Source organism: Hippoglossus hippoglossus, chromosome 15 (genome assembly GCF_009819705.1).
Source record: "Hippoglossus hippoglossus isolate fHipHip1 chromosome 15, fHipHip1.pri, whole genome shotgun sequence".
In the NCBI taxonomy this organism is placed as follows: domain Eukaryota; kingdom Metazoa; phylum Chordata; class Actinopteri; order Pleuronectiformes; family Pleuronectidae; genus Hippoglossus; species Hippoglossus hippoglossus.
In genome coordinates this window covers 5274812-5297925 of record NC_047165.1, presented here as the reverse complement: position 1 = coordinate 5297925, position 23114 = coordinate 5274812, and the positions used below count along the sequence as shown (strand labels likewise).

General features: G+C 42.1%; 1 protein-coding gene across 1 annotated transcript in view; it reads left to right on the top strand.

The window, feature by feature from the left end:
* Positions 1–18015, top strand: part of anapc1 (anaphase promoting complex subunit 1) — a 34117-nt gene extending 16102 nt beyond the window's left edge. The window contains exons 29-53 of the mRNA XM_034609717.1: positions 146–232; positions 487–626; positions 814–932; positions 1375–1505; positions 1882–2022; positions 3096–3248; positions 3395–3476; positions 3758–3849; positions 3964–4098; positions 4397–4479; positions 5016–5094; positions 5239–5313; positions 5754–5806; positions 5971–6118; positions 6302–6498; positions 9208–9294; positions 9570–9687; positions 11846–11923; positions 12035–12102; positions 12600–12738; positions 13531–13617; positions 15087–15182; positions 15559–15748; positions 16733–16864; positions 17391–18015. Coding sequence (XP_034465608.1) covers positions 146–232; positions 487–626; positions 814–932; positions 1375–1505; positions 1882–2022; positions 3096–3248; positions 3395–3476; positions 3758–3849; positions 3964–4098; positions 4397–4479; positions 5016–5094; positions 5239–5313; positions 5754–5806; positions 5971–6118; positions 6302–6498; positions 9208–9294; positions 9570–9687; positions 11846–11923; positions 12035–12102; positions 12600–12738; positions 13531–13617; positions 15087–15182; positions 15559–15748; positions 16733–16864; positions 17391–17533 — 2853 coding nt within the window. The 3' untranslated portion in view covers positions 17534–18015. The remainder of the gene's footprint in view (positions 1–145; positions 233–486; positions 627–813; positions 933–1374; positions 1506–1881; positions 2023–3095; positions 3249–3394; positions 3477–3757; positions 3850–3963; positions 4099–4396; positions 4480–5015; positions 5095–5238; positions 5314–5753; positions 5807–5970; positions 6119–6301; positions 6499–9207; positions 9295–9569; positions 9688–11845; positions 11924–12034; positions 12103–12599; positions 12739–13530; positions 13618–15086; positions 15183–15558; positions 15749–16732; positions 16865–17390) is intronic.
* Positions 18016–23114: the final 5099 nt, after the last annotated feature.

Here is a 23114-nt window from a genome sequence, read left to right as displayed (position 1 = left end):
AAACCCAAATTGTTTTTCTGAATAACAGTTAGATTATGATACATATTCCGGGCAGTGCTTATAATTAAATTATATCAACATTATATATTGTTGGCGACTTTCCTTGTGGTTTGTAAACCTATGTCTCACTTGTGTTTGTCTCCAGTCTGTAGGTTCGGGTCTGTCCTTGGAGCCTCCTGTGACCACAGAGCCAGATGAGGAGGAAGACGGGATGTCGGACATAATTCAAGAGGTAAGCGAACAAACAAATGTCGCTTCCTGCGTTATTGTTCTGTTGCCACTCTAAACTTATTTGCATGAAACTTGGGGCAGAGATGGGTCATGAGTCCGGAAAGAACCCATTCAATTTTGGTTCAGATCTGGTTTAAGAGGCAGATTCAGGAATTTTTAAAATCACTTTCCTTGACATCACTAGATTGGGCATCTATCACTTAAAACTCAGCCTGGATGGATTTGAATTTCTCTTTTTAACACCCTCCTTTCCAGGTTACTGGGCTGATCTGGAGTCAGGATCTGAGGGTCCAGGAGGTCAGGAGGCTCCTGCAGAGTTCCAGACCGGTCCGAGTCAGTGTGGTTCAGCTGCCAGAGGTTTCTGACCACGAGTACATAGAGGAGAAAGAGAACAAGTGAGTGTTATGTATGTGTGCCCTGATTGCCTCTGTGTCTTATAATAGAATATAGATGCAACAATCCTCTTCCATAGGATTTCTCATTCATTTATTTAAGGGATTTATTTCTTTTGTGCTATTTGAAATTGGTCTGTTTCTCAAAGAATATATTTTGTTTTTGTCCTCGTCTTTGTATCTTGTCCAGACTCCTGCAGCTGTGTCAGAGGACCATGGCTCTCCCAGTCGGCCGAGGCCTCTTCACTCTCTTCTCCTATCATCCTGTACCGACTGAACCTTTGCCTGTCCCCAAACTCAACCTGACAGGTAAAATCTGTTAATGTTGAGATGTGAATGTTCTCACCGGTGCGTGTGCATTGGCTAATACCATTCGATAAATGGTTTATTGTGGAACAACCCAGACAAGTAAACATGTCTATTTCCAAGGGCAAAAACAACAATTAATGATTATAATATAATACAATTTTATAAAAATGTGAGAAAGTGTAGTGATTGTCCAGCTTGATGATCTTTTCTGATAGATATTAGAAATGGGACGATGTCCATCAGGTTAACTTGTATAAATGACAGTGATTGTTTCCTATTCAAACAGTGAAAATAAGTAGATGAAAGTGCGACATGATCAAACCTGGGAAGTTGTGAGTCTTAGTCATTTGGAGAAATATATGAAAAGACATGGGTAATGTTGTCATGTTCAGTGTTTGTGTAGTTTATTCTTTTACCCTGTAGTTCTCTTGTTTCTCTGCAGGTCGAGCTCCTCCGAGGAACACGACGGTGGATCTGAACAGTGGGAACATTGATGTTCCTCCCAATATGACCGGCTGGCCCAGTTTCCATAACGGAGTCGCCGCCGGACTCAAAATAGCTCCAGCTTCACAGGTCTGTCTGAAACCAGAGGGGCTCTCCTCTCTCATCAGGCCTCATGTTCAGTTCTACATACCTGCAGCCGATCACTCACTTGTTTCTACAGACTGCCATGTTGGATATTTTCAAATTAAATTCGCTGTTTATATTCATAGACTTCATAATAAACCCTAATAATTTGGGTGAAGCTGTAATGTTTCCTCTATCGTCTCCATCAGGCAGACATTTTTATCTTCAATCTATTCAGAATGTTCACCTTTTGAAATTTGGAAATACTCAGAAACTACTTGCACTTGTTCAAGCTTGCATTGCAAACTTTCTCACCCTGTAGTAAACAACTCTTTCTTATTCCTGGAAAAAATATACTTGACTTCATTTTGTGTTTGTTAAGGTCGACTCAGCGTGGATCGCCTACAACAAGCCAAAGAGCCCCGAGCTGGCCAATGAGTATGCAGGCTTCCTTATGGCCCTGGGCCTCAATGGACACCTCACCAAGCTGGCTACGCTCAACATACATGACTACCTCACCAAGGTACACACAGTCACACTCGCGTGTACGTTCTTCACAGCAGGAACAAAGCAAATATACACATTTTATTCATAATCCTATAGAGTATTCACAGGTTTAGTGAACACCTTAACGCTCAGTTTACTGTTGATTGTTCTTTTAATTACTGTTTCCTATTGTGGTTTACACACACACACACACACACACACACACACACACACACACACACACACACACACACCAACGTACAAAGAATTGCAAGGGAGTAAAACAAAAATGAACTTAAATACAGTTTACGCAAAGGCACCTCCAGTCTACTTTCATGGCATGGGCACACACACACAAACCCACACACACACACAGTCATTCTTATACCCATTTCTCCAGATGACTGTATGAGATGTAAACTTGCATCAGAGCCAAGCAGCCAGTCAAAGTGAAACTCTGCTTTGAAACTAGGCTTCCCACTTTCAGGTGAGAAAAACAACAGGATGCAACGAGACAAAGCTTTTTTTTAATTCTTTTTACCCAATGTGTTCACACTGGGTCCGAGATCGATTCACTTTCAGTTCCCATAGTGATTGAAGGTGTGAAATGCAGCTGCAGATCATAAAGATGAGCGAGTTCTCTGTCTCAATCATCCCTCTATAAATACGATGTGAGAATACAGATTTTAAAGTTCCCGAGATTTGGAGAAAAGTGATTATATTAAAATGTAGCCATCTCTCCTTAGATCCTTTCAGAAAACTGCCAGCTCAGAAAAAACTTAATAGATTGCACAAAATTAATGACAGGAATTAAATAAACTGTTATAAAAATGTTCAGTGTGTCATCACAATTCTTTTTTTTTATTATACACAACTCTCTTTTTTAGAGTATTTGTGTTGTAACATGCAGGCAGAGCATGATTTGACAGATTTGACACACACACACACACACACACACACACACACACACACACACACACACACACACACAGAGGTGGTTTACAGGGGTCTAATGAGAGCTGTCAGTCACGTTGAGCTCTGTCAGACACTTTTCTTGGAAGAGAAGACTGTTGTTCAGAGAAAAATCCACTGTCTCTGTCATTCTGTCAGGGCCATGAAATGACCAGTATCGGGCTCATACTGGGCGTTTCCTCAGCCAAGCTGGGCACCATGGACATGTCAATTACCCGCCTGCTTAGCATACACATCCCTGCCTTGCTCCCACCCACCTCGACTGAGCTGGACGTGCCACACAATGTGCAGGTAAAGAGCGGGTGTGCATGCAAACATAATAATCAAAAATAATCTGAGAACACATGATGCATATCTGCTGTACAACCCTGTACACAAACAGAAATTACCGTGTATGAAATTGAAACATTCAATTCTCTCCCCCGTCTTATCTGCAGGTTGCTGCTGTAATTGGCATCGGGCTGGTGTATCAGGGAACAGGACACCGGCACAACGCTGAGGTCCTGCTGTCTGAGATAGGTGTGTGTGTGTGTGTGTGTGTGTGTGTGTGTGTGTGTGTGTGTGTGTGTGTGTGTGTGTGTGTGTGTGTGTGTGTGTGTGTGTGTGTGTGTGTGTGTGTGTGTGTGTGTGTGTGTGTGTGTGTCTGGACGGATAGAGACATGAGCCTTTTCAAGATTTTTGAACGTTTTAAAGACAAATCAATCTATAGATCTGGAAAACAATGGTCATATTAATCTATATTGATAAGGACAATATTTGTGGGTTGCATTTAACACAAATTAACAAAGAAATTGTCTTAGGCCGCCCCCCTGGTCCAGAGATGGAGTACTGTACAGACAGAGAGTCCTATTCACTCGCTGCGGGACTGGCCCTGGGCATGGTCTGTCTGGGGGTAAGTGACTGAAGTCTTTAAGTTGTATTTTGAAGTCAAAATAGGGATGAGTCTTTATCCCCCGTCCTCTCTTCCTTCATTCCTCTCTCTCTCTCTCTCTCTCTCTCCTTACAGCATGGCAGTAACCTGATTGGGATGACGGACCTGAATGTCCCTGAGCAGTTGTATCAGTACATGGTGGGGGGCCACCGCAGAGCTCAGGCTGGGGCCAACAGGGAGAGACACAAGTCCCCCAGCTACCAGATCAAGGTAGATGCACAGATCTAAGAATCAATAAACAATATTAGTGTTTGATCCTTCTGATTATGTCCTGGTGAAAGCTTTACTATATATAACACCTGTTGTATTTCACAGTATATCAACACAATAGTAAATGACAAGTGGTACGTGTGCCACCGACAACACAAAACAAAGTTTCACAACTGATAGAATAGGATAAAACAAAAGAGAGTAATGATAACCGATAATTATCTGACCAGTTAATGAGGTTAGCTAGCTGCTAACTAACAGCCAGGTTTCCTTCAAGCACTATCAATCATCGTTCCAGGAAGGTGACACTATCAATGTGGACGTGACGTGTCCAGGGGCCACGCTGGCCCTCGCCATGATTTACCTCAAGACCAACAACAGGTGAGAGAAGACAAATGACCTCTTTGAAAAAATGGCCCGTGTTTAATGTGATTGCAGACGCCTGATTTGTTACATTAATGTTTGATTGTGACTCAATCAGGTTTCCTACTGACCCACTCTTTAATTTTCTTCTGATACAAACCATTAAAGAAGATTATGCAAATGACAAAGAGCATGTGGGACCTCAGATCCAGTAAATTACACGAATATACGAACTTTATAACCGACACATACTCGTAAACCATGACTGTGTTAACTCTTATGGTGAGTTTTTACTATATTGCCAAAGTGTGGTTCTTTCTATATCATTGAGCAGAGCATCATAACTCACCTGATGAAAACTCTCACCCCTCCCTGAGTCCCGTTGTCACATTACGCTACAGAAGAACACGTCTCCTCCGTCTCGTAGCTTTCTGCAATTGGTCAAGAGGTTCCTGTCTTCTTCGAGGCTTGTCGATGCCGGCTGTCCATTGGCTCAGTGGGTGTTGAAGGACGGTATTAACACCCCCTTACCGCTTTGTGGTTTTCTCCACTAGGTCGATTGCTGATTGGCTGAAACCTCCAGACACTTGGTTCCTGCTGGATTTCATCAAGCCAGAGTTTCTGCTGCTGAGGGTCAGTGTAGCACTAGCTCTGTGTATGTGTGTGTGTCTAGTCATTTTTCTCACCTTTCTCTTAATATGATATACCTCTCTCTCTCTCTCTCTCTCTCTCTCTCTCTCTCTCTCTCTCTCTCCTTTTTCTTATCTGCCCTCACAGACTCTTGCTCGGTGTATAATCATGTGGGATGAAATCCTCCCTAATACCGAGTGGGTCAAGAGCAACATACCCCAGGTGAGAAAATACACACATATGCAGACGTACTGTATTTGAAGCTGTGATGCCACAAGTCACTATAACTCGTACAAAATTCCCAGCTGAGAGTTGTGGTTCATTGTTCTGCTTGAGGGCAGGTTTAATTAGTTTTACTTTTCAAATATTTACTCAGTTTAATTCGCTAATTTGCTTCAGACGTTCACACTGATTTTAAATATTTTGTCTGTGATTGTTGTTACAGAATGATCTCTCCAGCTTTATTGAGTCTTTTCATTTGTTGTCGTACACATTCACTGTCTAGTATCGCTCTCCAGATTCACAGGAAGAAAAGAGCAGTGATTGCTTAGGGACTGACATACAACAGATGATTAAAAAACACGTTGCACTTATATTTATTACACCTATATCCTAAATAAGTAATTGGCACACATTTTTCCATTACATTTTTGGGTTTCCAGATCATGAGGGGGACATTTGACCCTTCAGAGGACATCAACATGGAGACAATGGCGTGAGTATTAAGATCAAATCTGTCATTATGTTTCGACATTAAACCTTGCAGCTGTTCAGGAAATATTCTCTTAGTCCATGATTCTTCTACCACCTTCTGTGGTGGTTGTAGTTTTGCTCTTCCACCATCATGACTGAGCACGTCATGTTTTCTGTTTCTCTCAGCCAAGCCCAAGACTACATCACAGCCGGGGCCTGTATGGCACTGGGCCTACGCTTCGCTGGCTCCGCCAACTCCGATGCGTTCGACTGCCTCTACGAGTTCGCCAGGACCTTCATGAAGATCATGTCCTTTGCTGGTACAGCTGCTGTTGTAAGTGTTTTAATTTGTATATACGTGAATTTGTGCTTTGACCTTACAAGATGGTCACAGTTACACAGTTATGACAAAAGCCTCACTAACTTATACTTTGAGATGAGTTGAACATTGTAATTTCTTACGTTTCTCCTTTGTTCCTTCTTGCTCTTTCTGCCAACGTGTGTGTTTGTTCCCCAGCAAACTGGTTATTACAACCTGCAGACCGGTCTGTCCATGATCCTGCTGGCTATGTCCATGGTGATGTCTGGCACCGGGAATCTGAAGGTCCTGCAGCTCTGTCGCTTCTTCCACAAGCGAACTGGCGGCGAGATGAACTACGGCTTCCACATGGCTCATCATATGGCACTGGGCCTGCTCTTCCTGGGAGGGGGCAGGTGAGATGCTCATACACTCACGTTCATACACAAACAGCAGCTATTTAAAAGCTACTATACGCTTGGGGTCAAAATCAGCTGTGCAGAAAAGAAAAGCCAATAATTTTGTTTTTAAATGAATAGACATTACACTGCTCCGGTCACCTCTATGGGGAATTTATATGGTATTTGACATTTGAGTAGTTTCTGATTAATGAATTATTTAAAATAACTCCAAGGAAATGATGTTTGGTAACTGAGATCCCAGCAGCAATAGAAATCATCTATATATAATATATAAAGGCGCTTGGATGAAGCAGGTTAACAGCAACAGTTTTACACAATAGATTGAATAGTTGTTATTGCAGCAAAAAAGGTATAACATATAATAATCTCCTTCCTGTTTGTGGTGTTTTAAGATTATTTCTTATTATCTTTGAAATTTCTGGGTGACAACAGGAACGGCTGAGTAGCATTTATTCTTGTTATGTTCTTACCCACTCCTGCATCAGTTGGACAAATGTTTGATTCAAAATAACACCTCCCTCTTTACAAGCCCTCGCTCCTTCACGCTCCTCGAGTGTAAATACTCATTTGAGCGATACAGTATGTTTAGTCTGCTGAACAGTTTCCTACCTTGAGCATATCACCAACATGGAGAAATATAAAAACTAATAGGATACACTTTAAAGTTATACATAACATAAAAAAACAAAATGACCACTGTGAAGAGTCTTGTGAAGCACATACACATGGACAAGAGTTTAGAAAGGGATCATTGTTTTGAAGCTGCTAGTGTCACTTCTGACCTCTGAGGGGCCTTTGAGCAAGGCATTGAGCACCCAAGTGTCCCTGTTATTTTGAAGTTTAGTCTTACGACAAAACTGCGTGCAAATATCGCTGGAATTAACTGTTTGATGAAGACACTGAGGTTAAATTATATTCTAGGTGTTGTCTAGAATATCACACGGTACTTGAACTGCAGCAGACTCCGAACTGAAAACATAGCGTACATACTGGAACACGCCCACTAGATTTCGGACGGCCGTTTCCGTGAAGAACCAGGTGCAACACATACACATGTACACACGTCATGTGGGTGAGCCGTACAAATACACACAAGTCTATTTTGACCGCTGTGTTCTGCATAATGAATGACACACACACACACACACACACACACACACACACACACACACACACACACACACCCACACAAACACAAACACAAAAACCGGGTTCCTCAAACCACTGACCTTGGCCTGTGTATTTTCTGATTACATGTTTCTCCACCTACAGCCACAACCAGATGAACCTTTTGACTTTATTCAGGTTATGTTGTTATTTTAGACCTGCCAGCTGTGAGCAGAGCCTCAGTTTGAATGTCATGCTGTGTAGTGTGTTTCCCACGTGCCTGCAGAGGCTATATGTCATGCTGGAGAGCCGTCGTTTTGCCATGTCATTGTTTTAATTTCCTTTGTTTTGTCTGTGTGCTTGTTGTCCTTTCAGTCCATTCCCCACTTTCATTTCACTGCCATACACACGTCTTTGCTCTTCTATGCATTTTGTCAGTGCTACATTGCCGTCATTCATTTTCTCACCTCTTTTTCTTCCTTCCTTTGCTTCCTCTCTCTCATTCTATTTGCTCAGTCGGTTTCTCTTCCCATTTATACATTTTTTTAACCATGAAACTGAAGTGAAAGTTGAGTTTTTTGCAACCCATAGTCACACTTGGCGTTCAGACTAATTGCTGCTACTCCAAACTGTCGGAGTAACAGCTCATACCACAGGCTGACAGGGGCTTTCTCGGTGGCTTATCATGTTTGCGTGGGTTTCCTGGGAGTGGTCAAATGTCCTCGCGCACCAAGTCAGGCCGTGTAAGGTTTTCTGACTTGTACGTGAGGTTAGTTTGTCGGGGGCTGCCCACTGCCCCTAAAACATTTAGTGTGGTTCAAATGTAGACGACAGACTTCCTGTCATCTAATTAACTTCACACATCTTTGTGCGCAGTAGAAAACAATAGCAACACAGCTAGAACTTCACTTGTGAGGTTGCAAGTTTTATGTGTTGGTCAGCAAAAGTCTGTGACTGTTATTCGTTTCAAACCCAAAACTGCTGATTTCTCACAGTGTGATCAAGGTTCCTAATCCAAGCAGTGGTATATACTCTATGCATACTATAGGGTGTAGCAATGATTCCAGCTCTTTTGGGCTTTTGACCTCTTAAAACAAATCCCTATCTCCTTATATCCCCTTGTTACTAGTTGTTGAGAACAATTTGAATTTCACCTGATTTTCACCTTCACCGACTGTGACTCTGTGTTTCAGGTCTTTTGAATTGTAAACTGAAGAAACAAAGAATGTAACATTGAGGTTTTTAAAACATGCTAAACACGACTAAAGCCGTCCATTAAAGTGGAGAGCTAAGTAATTCACCTCAGTGCTCTTACAAGTAACCCGTGTGCAAGCAGCCTTTTATTATCTGACCCAACTTAAAGATAATGACTCCATTAGTCAAAGTAGACACTCAACTGGCAGCTATTACGTTTAAGAGGCGATGACGTTAACTGCATCAGAACGCACACCTGGATTCACTAACTTCACTTTGTGAGGATTGTTTCATGAGGACAATTTAAAAGCAAACTTCATTGTTGCTTGTGGAAAAACCGTGTGTGAGTCTCTGTGTGAGAGACACAAGTCAAGTAATAGTATTTCTAATGTTTTTTGTTAGGTACACCCTGAGCACCTCCAACTCGGCCATCGCTGCTCTGCTGTGTGCGCTGTACCCACACTTCCCCGCTCACAGTACCGACAACCGGTGAGACTGACGCACACTCAAATTATTTGCAGTAAATACTTGGTTTACGTCTTGTAAATGCAAACACATGCACGTGCTGTAAAGTGTCCTGAACACAACACGCTGCATCCAGGAGAGGAACCTTGCATCAGGAGTCACATCTCACACAATGTATAAAATAATATATTATATTATACATTTCTCATGTTTTTCTGTAGTAATAATTTACTGTATACTGAATCTGTCTTGCCCACTTATATTTGACGGTAAATCTCAAACTCTTTGTGCCGCTGCAGCTACCACCTGCAGGCCCTGCGGCACCTGGCCGTGCTGGCTGCTGAGCCGCGTTTGCTGGTCCCTGTGGACGTGGACTCCCTGAAGCCCTGCTACGCCCTATTAGAGGTCACCTACAAGGTCGGTTTAACAAGGGCGGTCTGGCTGACACATGCAGACACACACACACCTGTGAATCAAGGAGATGCTCACTTTGCCCATTAACAAAGCTTGTTTTTGTGAACGCGATATCTCTGGAACGCCTCGAGGGAATTCTCTCACGTTTGACACAAACATTCTCTTGAGCTTGGATTTCATTTTGGGAGCCAAAAGTCAAAGGCTAAGATCATGGTGGCCTCACGAAGTATGTTTGTTTTTCTTGAACATGATATCTGAAGATCGGATTGAAGGAATTTGGTACAAACGTTCACAAAGATGAACCGATTCCATTTTGGTGCCTGGAGGTGAAAGGTCAAGGTCACAGTGCCCCTCATGTTCTTGTGAATGTGATATCTCAAGACTGCTTGAGGAAATTACTTAAACTTTTGATCAGTTGTCACTTGAACTCAAAGATATTGTTTTTAGGTTTCAGTGGTCTAAGGTCACAGTGTCCTTATATGAATCTGGAAAAAAAATATTTAGAAACATGTACATGGAATCTGCACTGATTGGCAGAGGGATGCGACCTCAGTGCGGTAATTCTAGTTTTACAGTTTGTCACAATATTGAGCTGCAATATGTTAAGCAACCAAGACCATAAAATGTTCTCAACCATTTGCTCGACTTCCGTATTCAGTCATGAAGAAGCTCAATGTGGACACTAGAGAATGAAACTCAACAGTAGGTTGTTCTGTTGCATAACCGGGCGTGCAGTTCCTCTCTCTACGTCTTTATCTCTGTCATACTTGTAAATTCGCCACACTTCCTCTTGACACACGCACACACGCACAAACGCGCACACACGCACACACACGCACACACACGCACAGACACACACAAGCTAACATGCACTGTGACACACAATATGAGCCAATGTCAGTTCATTTCAAAATAACGCTCCTGCCCACCAAACCACCACGTTCTGCTTTTCATCTTTCGTTGCTGCCGTCAGCCGGGCTGCTTCCTCCGGCTCACAGCTTCAGTGTCCTCACACTCATTCACTCTCTGCCTTCTCTCACAGTTTGTCCCTGACTTATTTCAAAAGTATATATGAATTGCAGTTAAAGTATAGTAGATGAAGAGAAATCTCACTTTGCTGTTCAGAGGGTATTGTTAATTTTGGCGCTGCTGTACCTTGACCTTGTTTCTGTCTGTACGATGTTGTGGGTCGGTGCAGGATTTTTGATGCAGTTGATTAAAAGCAACTGTGGTGACAGTAAACTACAGACACTAGAGAGATGACAAGGAAAGTGGAGGATGCACTTAGATCAGGGACACGGTCGGCGTCTTAACCCACTGTGGATTCAAGCTGCTAGTGTTTCAGTACTTCCACATGCGATGGATTTGAAGGTCAAAGATGGACGTTGCTGTCCACAGTGGGGACGACGCCTGACAGCGTTCCTCACTTCAATTAGATTCACAGCAGAAAGCTCAGATGGACACTACGACGTCAATTACTCGTTACGTGACTCTTGCAAACATTCATGCACATTTTATAATCTTCTTGTTAATTTGTTTTATAAAGAATTCAGATGCAATTCTTTCATAAAATGTTAACATGATACATTTGAGCATTTAACTTGAAAAGCGAGAAGAGGTTCAAGTCTTGTATTTCAACTTTCTGGTAACATTGTATTCATAAGCACAAAAACCTGTTTCACTGTCACATGAACATCACCAGTTATCAGGGTTATTGAAGATGACTCCTGCTTAACACACACCCATGTTCCTTCTGTCAAATACTTAATTTATTCGATTTTACTCTCTTCATCAGAATAAGTCTACCCCTGTCTGACTTGGTTGAGTTGACTCAGGAGCGCCTCTGTAATATTATGTTCTCTTAAAGGAATTTAGGCTTTCACAGCTCATATCTGTACTCTAATAATTATCTGCTCTCTGATCAAAGTCATGACTCTCACTATCATGTGTGGCCTGGGCAGAATTCTTGCCTTCACTCTTAATTTCCAGGAAGCAAGATTATTTCATCCGCCTCGCGTATGCTCTTCAATTCAGGTTATAGATCTTATCGATCAATTTCAATGCATCGGTGGTTAGATTTAACAATTAGTGTGAAACTGTGTCTGTATGTAACCCTTTAACCTTGTGTGTGCTGTGATGACGTATTTTTCTCTTGTTTCAGGCGACCAAGTGGTACGATGAGACGACGGTAGAGTTGATGGCCCCCACCATGCTCCCTGAGCTGCACCATCTCAAACGGGTAAAGTCTGAGAACAGCAGCTTCACAGCTTTGCAGCCCAGTGGAAACATGATCTGATCTCCTCACCTTTTTATCACCTAACATGCAAATTTTTATATTTGCTTATTGCAGGTGAAGGTGAAGGGGCCACGTTACTGGGAACTGTCCATTGATCTCAGCAAAGAAACACAGCATCTGCAGTAAGTGGGGCCGGGCAATCAACAAATATCAGCAATTATCACAACACAACTTTCATCAGTGGCAATATAACAAAAGCTTAACATATCAATATAATTCCTGTGCATTGTGTAGCAGAGTGAAAAGGTACAACACACAATTGATCCACCTCAGATGTGTAAAAGTGTTTGTCATTGAGTTTAAAACCTCAACCTTTAAAACCTTCACTCAGGAGCACAAATCGGTCTTTAAACCTAAAATAAATAATAATGTGACATTTTGTGTGTTAATTATAAATATTGAATAAAATTTGAATTATTATCTTGATATAATTTCCCCCAGCTCCAGCAGTAAGTACAGAGGAAACCGCTTGTCTTTGAAACTGATGTAAACCGTGAAGAGAATAACAGAAACCACCTAATACACTGATCATTCATAGATGGATACGTAGAATCCAGGAATTCACTCTGATGTATTGATGAGGTTAATTGATTTAAAGAACAGCTTCTCTCTCCCTCAGGTCCATCCTCTCTAGACACGGGGTGCTGTATGTAAAACTACGGGCCGGCCAGCTGCCCTACAAAGACGACCCTCAGGGCTGGAAGAGCCTGTTGGCCTCCACCGTCAACCACCGAAACTCCGGAGTCCAAGCCTTCAAGGTCTGTCACACGTACGCAGTAACACCTGCAGCCGTCACTGGAGGTCCGTTCAGACTCTGTAGAGCAGAGAGAGCGATGTGGGCAACTTGAATCTGAATGTACAGACCAAACAAACCATGGCCTCCTTTTTTCTTTTTTTAATTGGTCACTTATTTTTGCAGGCTGTTTTTCTTACTACAGTTTAACTCTGCTGAAATTGTGTGGAGAAGTAATAATACTCATGGATACACTGAGACTGAAGTAAAAAGGAGATGGAGAAATAAAGAAACATTTTCTGTTGAAAGAAATACACACAAAAAATGCCTAAGATACACATTTAGAGAAACAAGTTTGCACCAACAACAACAACAACGGGCTGCAAATAGAAGCGAGTGCAATTTAGGTGACCTCCTCCCCTGTGGCTGGTTGTTTCCAGTCTTGGCAGGTTGTCACTACGGTTTCACCAGGCAGCTCTGTGGCTGACAGACTATTACTGGTTTCCAAATGGCCTTAGTGTATGCTGTCAATACACCTGCAGGTCCACAGAACACACGTCATTTATTCCACTCGTCCTCACTGTCCTTCCTCCCCCTTCATCTTTTTCTTCTTGTGCATTCATCTTTCCTTCCTTTCTTCCTTCCCTTGATTGCATCTCCTCGCACACTTCTCTCCTATTGTCTAAAAAAAAAAATCTTTTCCTTATTCTTTTCTCGTCCTCGACTGTCTTTGTCTTGTTTCTCTATTCTTCCTTTGTGTGTTTGTGAATCTAAATAATTTTACTCTTTCCTCATGTGTTCTTTTTTTGTTTCGCAGCCTGAAGCCATCTCAACATTCACCTCCGAGCCGGCCCTGGTCTCCTTTGCTGAGCTCTTCTGTAAAGCATCTGATGGAATGAAACACGTGAGTTTGAGTGCACAGAAATAGGCAATTAAGGATTCAGTTCCTTGCCCGAGTGCACTTCAGCATACCGACTGGACGAGCAGGGGATCAAACCGCCAAACATCTGATTAGTGGATGACCTGCTCTTCCTCCTGAGCCAAGGCTGATTTGACTTTCACTATCAGGACAGGGCCATGATTATCTAAAAGAAATGTAATCTCTGCAGCAAAGTCTTTAAAGTCATGTCCTGAATATGGAAAAACTGATTTAATGGAAAAACAAACCTTAAATGTACGGAGCACACTAAGAACAGCCATGCTCCAGATGCCATGACCGATGCGTCATCTGGTTAATCACTTGACTCATATTTTCTGAGTAAAGAGGCGGCTTCCTCACACCTCCAGGTTAATTGGTTGGGTTGCTGGCTTCAGCTTTCACAGTGAAATGGAAGAAAATTTGTCATTTTCTAGCGTAACCGTCAGTAATTGAATTTAACGACAACAGATTTCTGTGCTGTTTATCAGTTATTATCAGTCCAGTGACACCAGCTCAGTCTTTCCTGCTTCTCCTTTGCGTCTCCTTGTTTATTTAATGTCAACACCTTCTTTCTTGTTACATTTAGGACGTTGTGTTTCCTGGCAAGTAATTGCAAGATTCTTTGGTGTCTGGTTTTTATTAATGTAGCGTTAAATAGCTCCATGTCTAGACCTGAACGTACAGGCTGCATCCTGCCAATCTCCCCATGTCTGCTAGATGTGAAGAGATGGCCTTGAAAGTATAGTATAGTTGTTAGTTTGTACAATTTCTAAATGAGTACACCTTAACCTTCTGGCTGAGTTCAGATTATTACTTTATCTTTTAAGGAAATGCCTGTGGTTTCCTTTTACTGATTTAAAATGAATCAGTTTGGATTTTGTGATATAAAAAGGCTGAATTCCATGGTCAGGTTTGACAAGCGCCTTTTTTGTCCCCATTCCATTGCTTCCAGTTTATTTAGATGTCATTTAAAATGTATTAGTTTTGTGTATAGGAGAACTGTCCCAAAAAAGATCCCCACAAACTTACATACCCAAGATTGGAAAACAAAAATGATTGGTTTACATCACAGGGGTTTGATGTGGCTGTGTAAACCATAGACTTTATATAAAGCTGGACGACATGAAGCCAGACCATCCTGCACAGTTCCTTGTGTCTGGCTGCAGTATGAATCGTAAACCCCAGACTGACTGGGGATCAATGGAGCGTGTGTATCGGTGGGACCTCGATACAAGACTCCACACCACAACCACTACTGCACAGACTCCAAATTACATTAAAAGCACAAGATTGCAGCCCCTTTATCAGTTTATTCATTATTTTAGCTTCAGTTTTTATTCAATTGGAGGAAATGGAGACATGTTGTCGGTGTTTAATTACAGCCTATGGTGTAAAACAGCATGTGTAATACCTAAACCACACAGACTAACACAATGTGTGTTGTGTTTGTGCAGAGGGAGGATACTCTGGTGTTGTTCTCGGCCATGTTGTACGAGTGTGTGACACAGGAGTGTCCAGAGATGTTGCCCACATATATCGCTATTGAGCAGGTAAAGCACACACACACACACACACACACACACACACACACACACACACACACACACACACACACACACACACACACACACACACACACACACACACACACGCACTTCTCTGTTTCATACCTTGACAATTTCATTCATAATAAATAATAATAAAGCCAATGTTCCCATGAATAAATAAGTAAACGCTGTGAAATTAACTGTAACGTGTCTGTAGGTTGATTTTCATTTTGTAGGAAAGCTGTTCACGGGGATTTTGAAATATGCAGTTACTGATATTCGAAGTTATTAAAACCTAACGTCACTGTCGGAGATAAACATCTGATCTGCACATACAAAGGTTTTTTTCAAATCCTGCGTCTCCGCTGCTGTGTGTTAGGCGGTCGGTGCTCTGCGTCGGGGGGACCTGCTGCAGACCTTCCCCCTTTGGCAGCTGCGTCTGGTGGTGGAGTTGTGGGACGGCAGGGTGCTGCGGGCCGCCGCGAATCGCCACGACGCCCTGCTCACCTCCGAGTTCCTGCCCGTCATGAAGAACATGGTGGATGCAGCGCTGGACAGCTGGCTCAAGGGTGAGGAGAGGCAGGAGGGAGGGAGGGAGGGAGGGAGGGAGGAGTGTGAAATAACAAATAAAACTAGTTTGACTCATATCAAGTGAAAATATTAAAAACATTTTCATATATATTTTCTTTAAATTAAACAGATTTAGATAAAAGATAAATAAAGAGGTTTCAACTTTAAAGAAGCATCACTTATTTACACCATTAATATTTTTGCCTTTTGTTCAAGAAACCAAGTGTCAGGTGTGTCACTGCTCGGAGATTTCACAGGCTGGATGTGTCTCATCTTGTTTTCCTGGACTGGGTGTAGCAGGCTAATGTCATAGTTTAGAAGTTAAACAGGCCGTGTGTACACTCAACAAACACACATTCCATCCCTTACTGGTACATGCACACCCACACACACAGAGGCGTGGGAAACAGGTGTCGTGGGACAAAGCCTGTGATCATGTAAACAGATCCAACTTGCCTTCACCGTCATGTTTCATGAAGACTCTTGTTGCTGGCAGACGAATCAAAGAACAAACCAAACTAACTTGATCTCGAGCATCAAGAATCTTGCTGTTCTCTGGAACTCACCCATGAATCGAACCTTGTTATTTTTATTGCCATTCTGGGGTTTTTCTCCTCTACTCTCCAGATGTGAGAGGAAACACTTAAGTTAGTTTCTTTGATACATAACTTGAGAACAAATTAGTTTCTTGCATCTTGATTCCCATCATCAACTCTCTTGTTTAAGATAAAACAGTTACAACGGAAAACGTGTTTGAACAGATATTTGTTTTTACAGCTTCTTTAATTCAAAAGAGTTTTGTTTTCCGAAGTTTAATGTTAAATTTGTCTTGTAAACGCAACGTTTGTTTTGAGTTTGTCACCTGGTAAAAAAACACATTTATGCAAATAATCGCTACAGGTACAGTAATCTATTACACAAACACCCACCTATGAATAAGAAATACCTGTTTGACTGTTTGACCTGTGTGTTTTCTGCTCTAGACAACAGCTCAGTGCTGAGGTCCTACCTGAGGGGCGAGGCCCTCCCTAAGGACACCCAGTCCATCACGTTGGCCTGCTTCCTGGTGTACCGCTCGATCCCCTGCCTCAGGAACACACACACACAGCTGGAGGGTGAGACTAACATGTTATCACCATGTACGAGTGTGTGCAGATACACAGTAGATTTTCATGCAAACGCTCAGTACACAGAGCAGGAGTTAAACTCCATCATGCACTTGCAATTCTGAGGTACTTCCCTTGATATATATTAATGTTCTGCTTCTCAATATTTCTTCTTTACTACAAGGGAAATGCTTTAGTTTTTGTAGCACTGCATTGATCGTGTTGGAGGCACAGACGATGTTTCTGAATACAGGCTGTGTGAATTTCTCTTGATTGAGTGTTTTGATTCTTTCACAGTATTTATATTACACCTAGATCTGCTTTATAATCACAAAATACATGGAAATCTCACTTTTTACAATATGGGGACTTAAACTAAAGGATCTGAGTTCTTCTTCCACCACTCAGGATGTTATAATAGAGTCGTCTTTATCCAAATCCCATCCCAACAACTTGAGTATATGGAACAATGACAGTCGTACTCCTGTAGCAGTGATGTTCACCTCATCTGAAGCTCTGTCCTCTCTCCCTGCAGGCTGCAGCTCACTCGGGGACTTGTTGTCACGTAGCAGCCGGCTGGGCATCCCGCTCAGAGACCTGCTCAGGCTGGTGCCCGTCCTGCTGGGCTCTGCGTTAAATCCACAGACAATGCCGGGCTTCCCTCTGCACGCGTGTTGATACCGCTGCAGTTCCCAGACTTATGCTCCCGCTGCGAGCACAGGTAGGACAGACAGCTGATACCTGCAGGTGTTTGTAGCAAGTGGGAGAAAATGTGACTATAAGACGTCCTCGCTGCATCTGTGTGGCCGCACCTCCTCCAAGTAGAAAAAACACTTTGTTTCCTTCTCAGCCACAAAAAAAGTCTAATAAGATTTAAAGCTTTTGTAATATAATATTTGTATTTAGTGTTTTTATTAACAGTGTAAAGAAAGTTTAGGCTTCAGTAATTTTGCAGTGCAGAAGTCAGTTCTCTGGTGCCACATATGCGAAACGGGGACTCGTACGATGGACGTCACTCGCTCAGAAGTCCAGCAGGAGGCAAAGGACAGAAACGACTGCTCAGTGCAAAATGAAGACTCTCCAGAATTCAGGCTACTGTCCTGTGAAGACGGGAAAACTGAGGCGAGACAATAAAATCGTAAAAGTACGCGCACGCTTCATGAATACTGTGGTTTATTCTCGTTAACATTTCCCCACGAGGCGGAAAATCTTTCAGGAAAATGTGTGTTATTCTCATATTGCCTCCAACCGCTGTGCGTCCCAGTGTCTAACCCATTAAAAATCAACAACCTCTGCCTCAACGATTTCGATTCCCAAACTGAGCAACGGAACCCTGATGTCATGAAGACGTTGTGTGGGAGGATCTGCAGTTTGAGCTCAACTTGGCATTTCAGATTATTTTTAACCAACACAACATTCCAGTGAAAATGGAAAACATTCCCAAAACAAACCAATGGCCCACACCCGCTTCACAGAGCTGCAACACAGATCCGCTCCTCACACTCAGATCAAACCCATTAGATCCCATTTCTGTTGGGTTCATTGTGTGCATAGACACACAGAGCTGGAGAAAACATCTCATCCACCTCAGAATTATCAACTGCTCACAATACGTTTCCATTTGTGCTTGATAAAAACGTTTTGTCCCTTGTATTCAGTCATTAGCACCAAAGGTTACACATTAAAACAGCATCTTGTGTCCTCCTGAAGACAAAGCTTCTCCAAACCTTCTTCTCAACACTCAAACTATTTAAGGACTCAGGCACGACTCATACTTTTTTATAGATAAAAACGAACTTCCAGACTTAGAGGATAATTGTGGTTTCTTCTGTTTTTCCTTAGTAGCTTATTTCCACACAGCTTCTGTGTCAAACTAAACACCAATGATTCTCTCATCACTCTGAGACTCGGTTGTTTAAACACTCAATGAGATACCACACATTCCAAACTTTCTGCGGTTTCATCGCTTTTTGGGAGTTTCATATTTTCTAGCTGGTTACGCTTAGTTTTGTTCACCAAGCACGACTTTATTTATATAATTTAACGGGTCGGAATCGAACCAGCAGCTGCTGCAGAGCGATCTCAGTACATGGGGTCCACGCTCAATCAGGACATTTGTTTTGAGTGTTTTCCTTATCGATGAAACTGACGATAGTTTTTAACTTTCAACCTTCAAATTCTGGAAAATGTAACAAGAATTCATGTTATATCACTTTACAATGATATATAACCAACAAATCCTCACATCTGATGCTGCAGCCAGGGAATGAAAGGCATTTTCCTCACTAATCTACTGGCAGCCATCCATTTTTAATTGTTTCAGCATTTGAAAAGTTTTCAGATGTTGTAACGACCCGTCATCATTAGTTTTGATCGTAAACTGAATTTAACAAACAGGCTCAGTCCCGAGTGTTGGAGCATCTGCATGTAGTCGATGAAAGCAGGATGTTGTCGAAACTCCTCTTCATCGCAGACGTCTCCTCTTCACAGTGCACTGCTCAGACAGAGGAGCACACACCTAATGACCAAGTGCTCACTGAACACCGCAGGAGTTTCTTCCTGTGACCGTCCGGTTATACAACTCCTCTCCACTCACATCCGTCTGTGCTCTGACACCAGAGTTCATTCACTGCTCGTCCACAAGCCACATTCAGTTTACATTGGGACGTTACAGTTTATTTACTGTTTTATCTTAATGTGCTTTGCCTGCTTCTATTTTTTTACACTTTACTTTTCTTTGCTTTTCTGTTTTACAGAAGGTTTTTCTTTTACTTCCTTTCCTGTGATAATAGTCAATAATAGTGTTTTTCGCTTGTCTTCTTCCCTTAGCGAAGAAAGTGACAAATGCAAAAGTACAAAATTAAGCATCAATTTCAGAGAAATACATAAAACAGAAACTGTCTTGTTTAAACTCGGTTTTGGAAGAAACATTATTAGGCCATGTTCACTGACCTCCCATGAAGCATCATGTTAAAGTTTGCTCTCCAGTGTCTGACAGTGTAATTTGTCCTTCTGTGTGTGTATCTTATTATCTGGTTGATAATGTGTGTGTGTGTGGTTTCCTGGAGACATGTTCAGTCGACGTGTCTCAACAAACATCCTGGGGAATTGCCACATGAAATTAACCAGTAAACTGAGGATCCGGACCCAAGGGGAACTGGGACGGGCCTTTGGGCGTCTGTAAGATGATCAAAGTCCTGAGGTTTTAATGGTCCTGGAGTCTCCGCTGACGGCTCTCCTCACAGACTGCTCCTCTTTCCTGTGCTTGTGTGAGCTGCTTGTGTCCCGGCTGCTGTGATGCCGCAGGGCCACAGTGTGTTCTGACATAAAGGCTGGATGATGAGGATTGTAAAAAAAAAACTTTTTCTCGCTGCCGACGAAGAGACATTAAGTCTGGAGCCTGTGTTGAAAGGGATTTAGCTCATTACAAGATACTGAAAGTTTTAATTTCAAAACTAAACTGAAACTGACTTCAGGAAATACCCTCCGATAACATGTTTGATGCTCCTCAGGGACAAAGATACGAAGAGGATTATGCTCTTCAGAGATTCTAACGCGCTAGTACTGAATACTGTGAAAACTCAGAAAACTGTGTTATGGTTCCATCTGTACTTTAGTTCATGTTGATTCCGGGGTATGTGCTAAAATGACAGATTCTGTGGTTTTTCACTGGAAGGTCTCATCACAAGATACTAAAAAAAACAGTCAACGATTTCCTGTCAACTTCAGCTGGTCCTAAAGTTAAATGATGATATGACATGTGACAACATCGTGGCGTGTCCAGTTTTTTTGTAGCGTTGGCAGCGTTTATACCGTTAGACGTCCTGTCTCGAAGCTTAATAACCACTAACATACATATATATATTCAAAAACATCTAATATTTACCTAAGTTGTTGCTGAGACAAACATTTTTTAGCGACATTAAGTCAAAAGGCTCACTAGTCAAAGTTGGCAGCTCCAGGGTGGTCTCTCTGTCCACATGTGATGCACAACATCTCCACAGCTGGATTTGTTGTAAGTCGCTCTGGATCAGATTTAAATGCCCAAACATAATGTGACATTGTGTAATGGTGTGGGAGTTGTTTGGTCCCAGACAACTCGGAGGCATGTGTTGTGAAACAGTCCGGTGTTTGTGATGTCTCTCTCCCTCTCTGTTTGTGTTTGTGTGTCTGTCTCTCTCTCTGTCTCTCTGTCTGTGTGTCTGTCTCTCTCTCTGTCCCTCTCTGTGTGTCTGTCTCTCTTTGTGTGTCTGTCTGTGTGTGTCTCTGTTTGTGTGTCTCTCTCTCTTTCTGTCTGTTTGTGTTTATGGATTCTGTGGGAAAATGAGCGCTGCTGTCTACTCGAAAAAATCCTCTGGTGTTTGTTTCCACAATAACACAAAGTAAGTGTGTCGCAGTGAACACGCCCTCCAGCCCTGTGGCTTTTTCTCACATGTGAACTGTCCACACAGACACACTAAGGACTCACAAGCATTAAGTTATAACTCGTATTCAAAAGTACACTTTGAAGGACTTTAAGTTTAGAACTACAGACGACCAAGGAGTCAAACCGTCGACTCCTTTGAGGCCTCGTCCCGTCGTCACAGCTCCTCAAACTGAAACAGACAAAAAAAAAAAACAGCAGATGATAAAACCTGTTTATAATCACTCTGTGTCTCTTTGTGGACGTTTTTCCGTCTCATTTTAAAACTCTTTGAGGTGGTTTTGCGTCTGTGGCCATTTTGTTCTTATTTTGATTCCCTGTGGTCATGTTAAGTCTCTTCTGTTGTATTTTGTGTCTTCATGGTCTCTTTGTAGTAGCATATTAATTTTTTTTGCTTCTCTGATTATTTTGTTTCTGTCGTCGTTCTCTTTGCATTCATTTTTTTTTATCTCATATTAGTTTTGGGCACTATGGCCTCTACTCATACGGACAGAACGGGAGTGGGGAAGACGTGCAGCAAAGGGCCGGGTCGGAATCGAACCTACGGCCACTGCAGGAGGACTTGAACCTTGATCGTTGCAGTTTTTTGTGTTTTTTCGTTATCATTTTGTCTCTTTGTCGTCCATTTGTTTGGTGATTCTTTGTCTCTTTCTTTCTGTTTGTCGTGTTTTATTTTTGTGTCTCTGTCGTTATTATCAGTCTCTTTTTTGATCTTCGTTAATTTTGTGTCTCTTAATTGTTGTTTTTGTCTCTTTCTTGTTGTGTCTCGTTCTCGTTTTGTCTCTGGGGCTGTTCTGTCACTTTGTCGTCATTTTCTCATATTTTGTTTCTTCATTTCGACATCATTTTACATCTTATCGTAGTATTTTGGAGTCTTTGTTTTGCGCCCCCTGGTGGGCCCTGATCATCCCATGGCAGAAAAGAAAATCGGGAGGGCAAACTTTTTGAAACATCTGACACCACATCTGTACTTCCCTCTCTTCTAACGTCCACTTCTCTACACAGGGTCAAACCTAAGAGCAGCGGTTGGCTCAGATCACATGTTTCCACACAATTTGCACTCGGTGAGAAATTATGTAAATCCTCACTGGATATTTCCTCATGCAGAATTTAATCAAATTCCAAACCCGGGTTCGTTTCAGTTCATGACTCCTCACACATACAGTATCCATCACACTGAGACATGAGCGAGAGCCTGAACTGAGGGAGGCCGGGGACGTCCACACATAAAGAGCGTTGCCCTCTATTAAAAGACTGTGGCTTCTTTTGAGCAAGGCATCGAGAGCTGAACGAAACTAGCTGCAGGGAAGTGAACCCAGCTTTTACTGCAACTTCTGCTTTTACTTCCCCATGTGTGCATTGTGAAAATGCTCTGACAACCCTCAGTCTTTATGTATGACAGTTTTTACACGTCTGCAGAATGTCCTCTATTAACAATAAAAGGGCACGGGAGGAAGAAGGAAGACAGAAATCCTCTATCAAGATGTTCATGGTCCTTTCATTTGAATAGTTTTTCATAATATGGTTTGAATGTTTTTTTTATTCTTTAAATATATTTATATCTTCTGTATTCATTTGTTGAGGAGGATGAGTAAACTGTGGAAGTTGGGATGAGTAAATGAAACCTTTGAAGTTTCTTGGTCCGTGAGAGAACAGGCCTCTGTAATCCTCACTCTGAACACACACCCACAATGACATTTTAAAAACTACACTGAAAATAAGTTTGGGGCTTTATTGTGTTGTATTTTACATTTTCATTGTTGTGTGTGGTTTAAGATCTTTTTACGATATCCATCAATTATATATATACCGTCCATTAAGGACACGGGGGTCTGC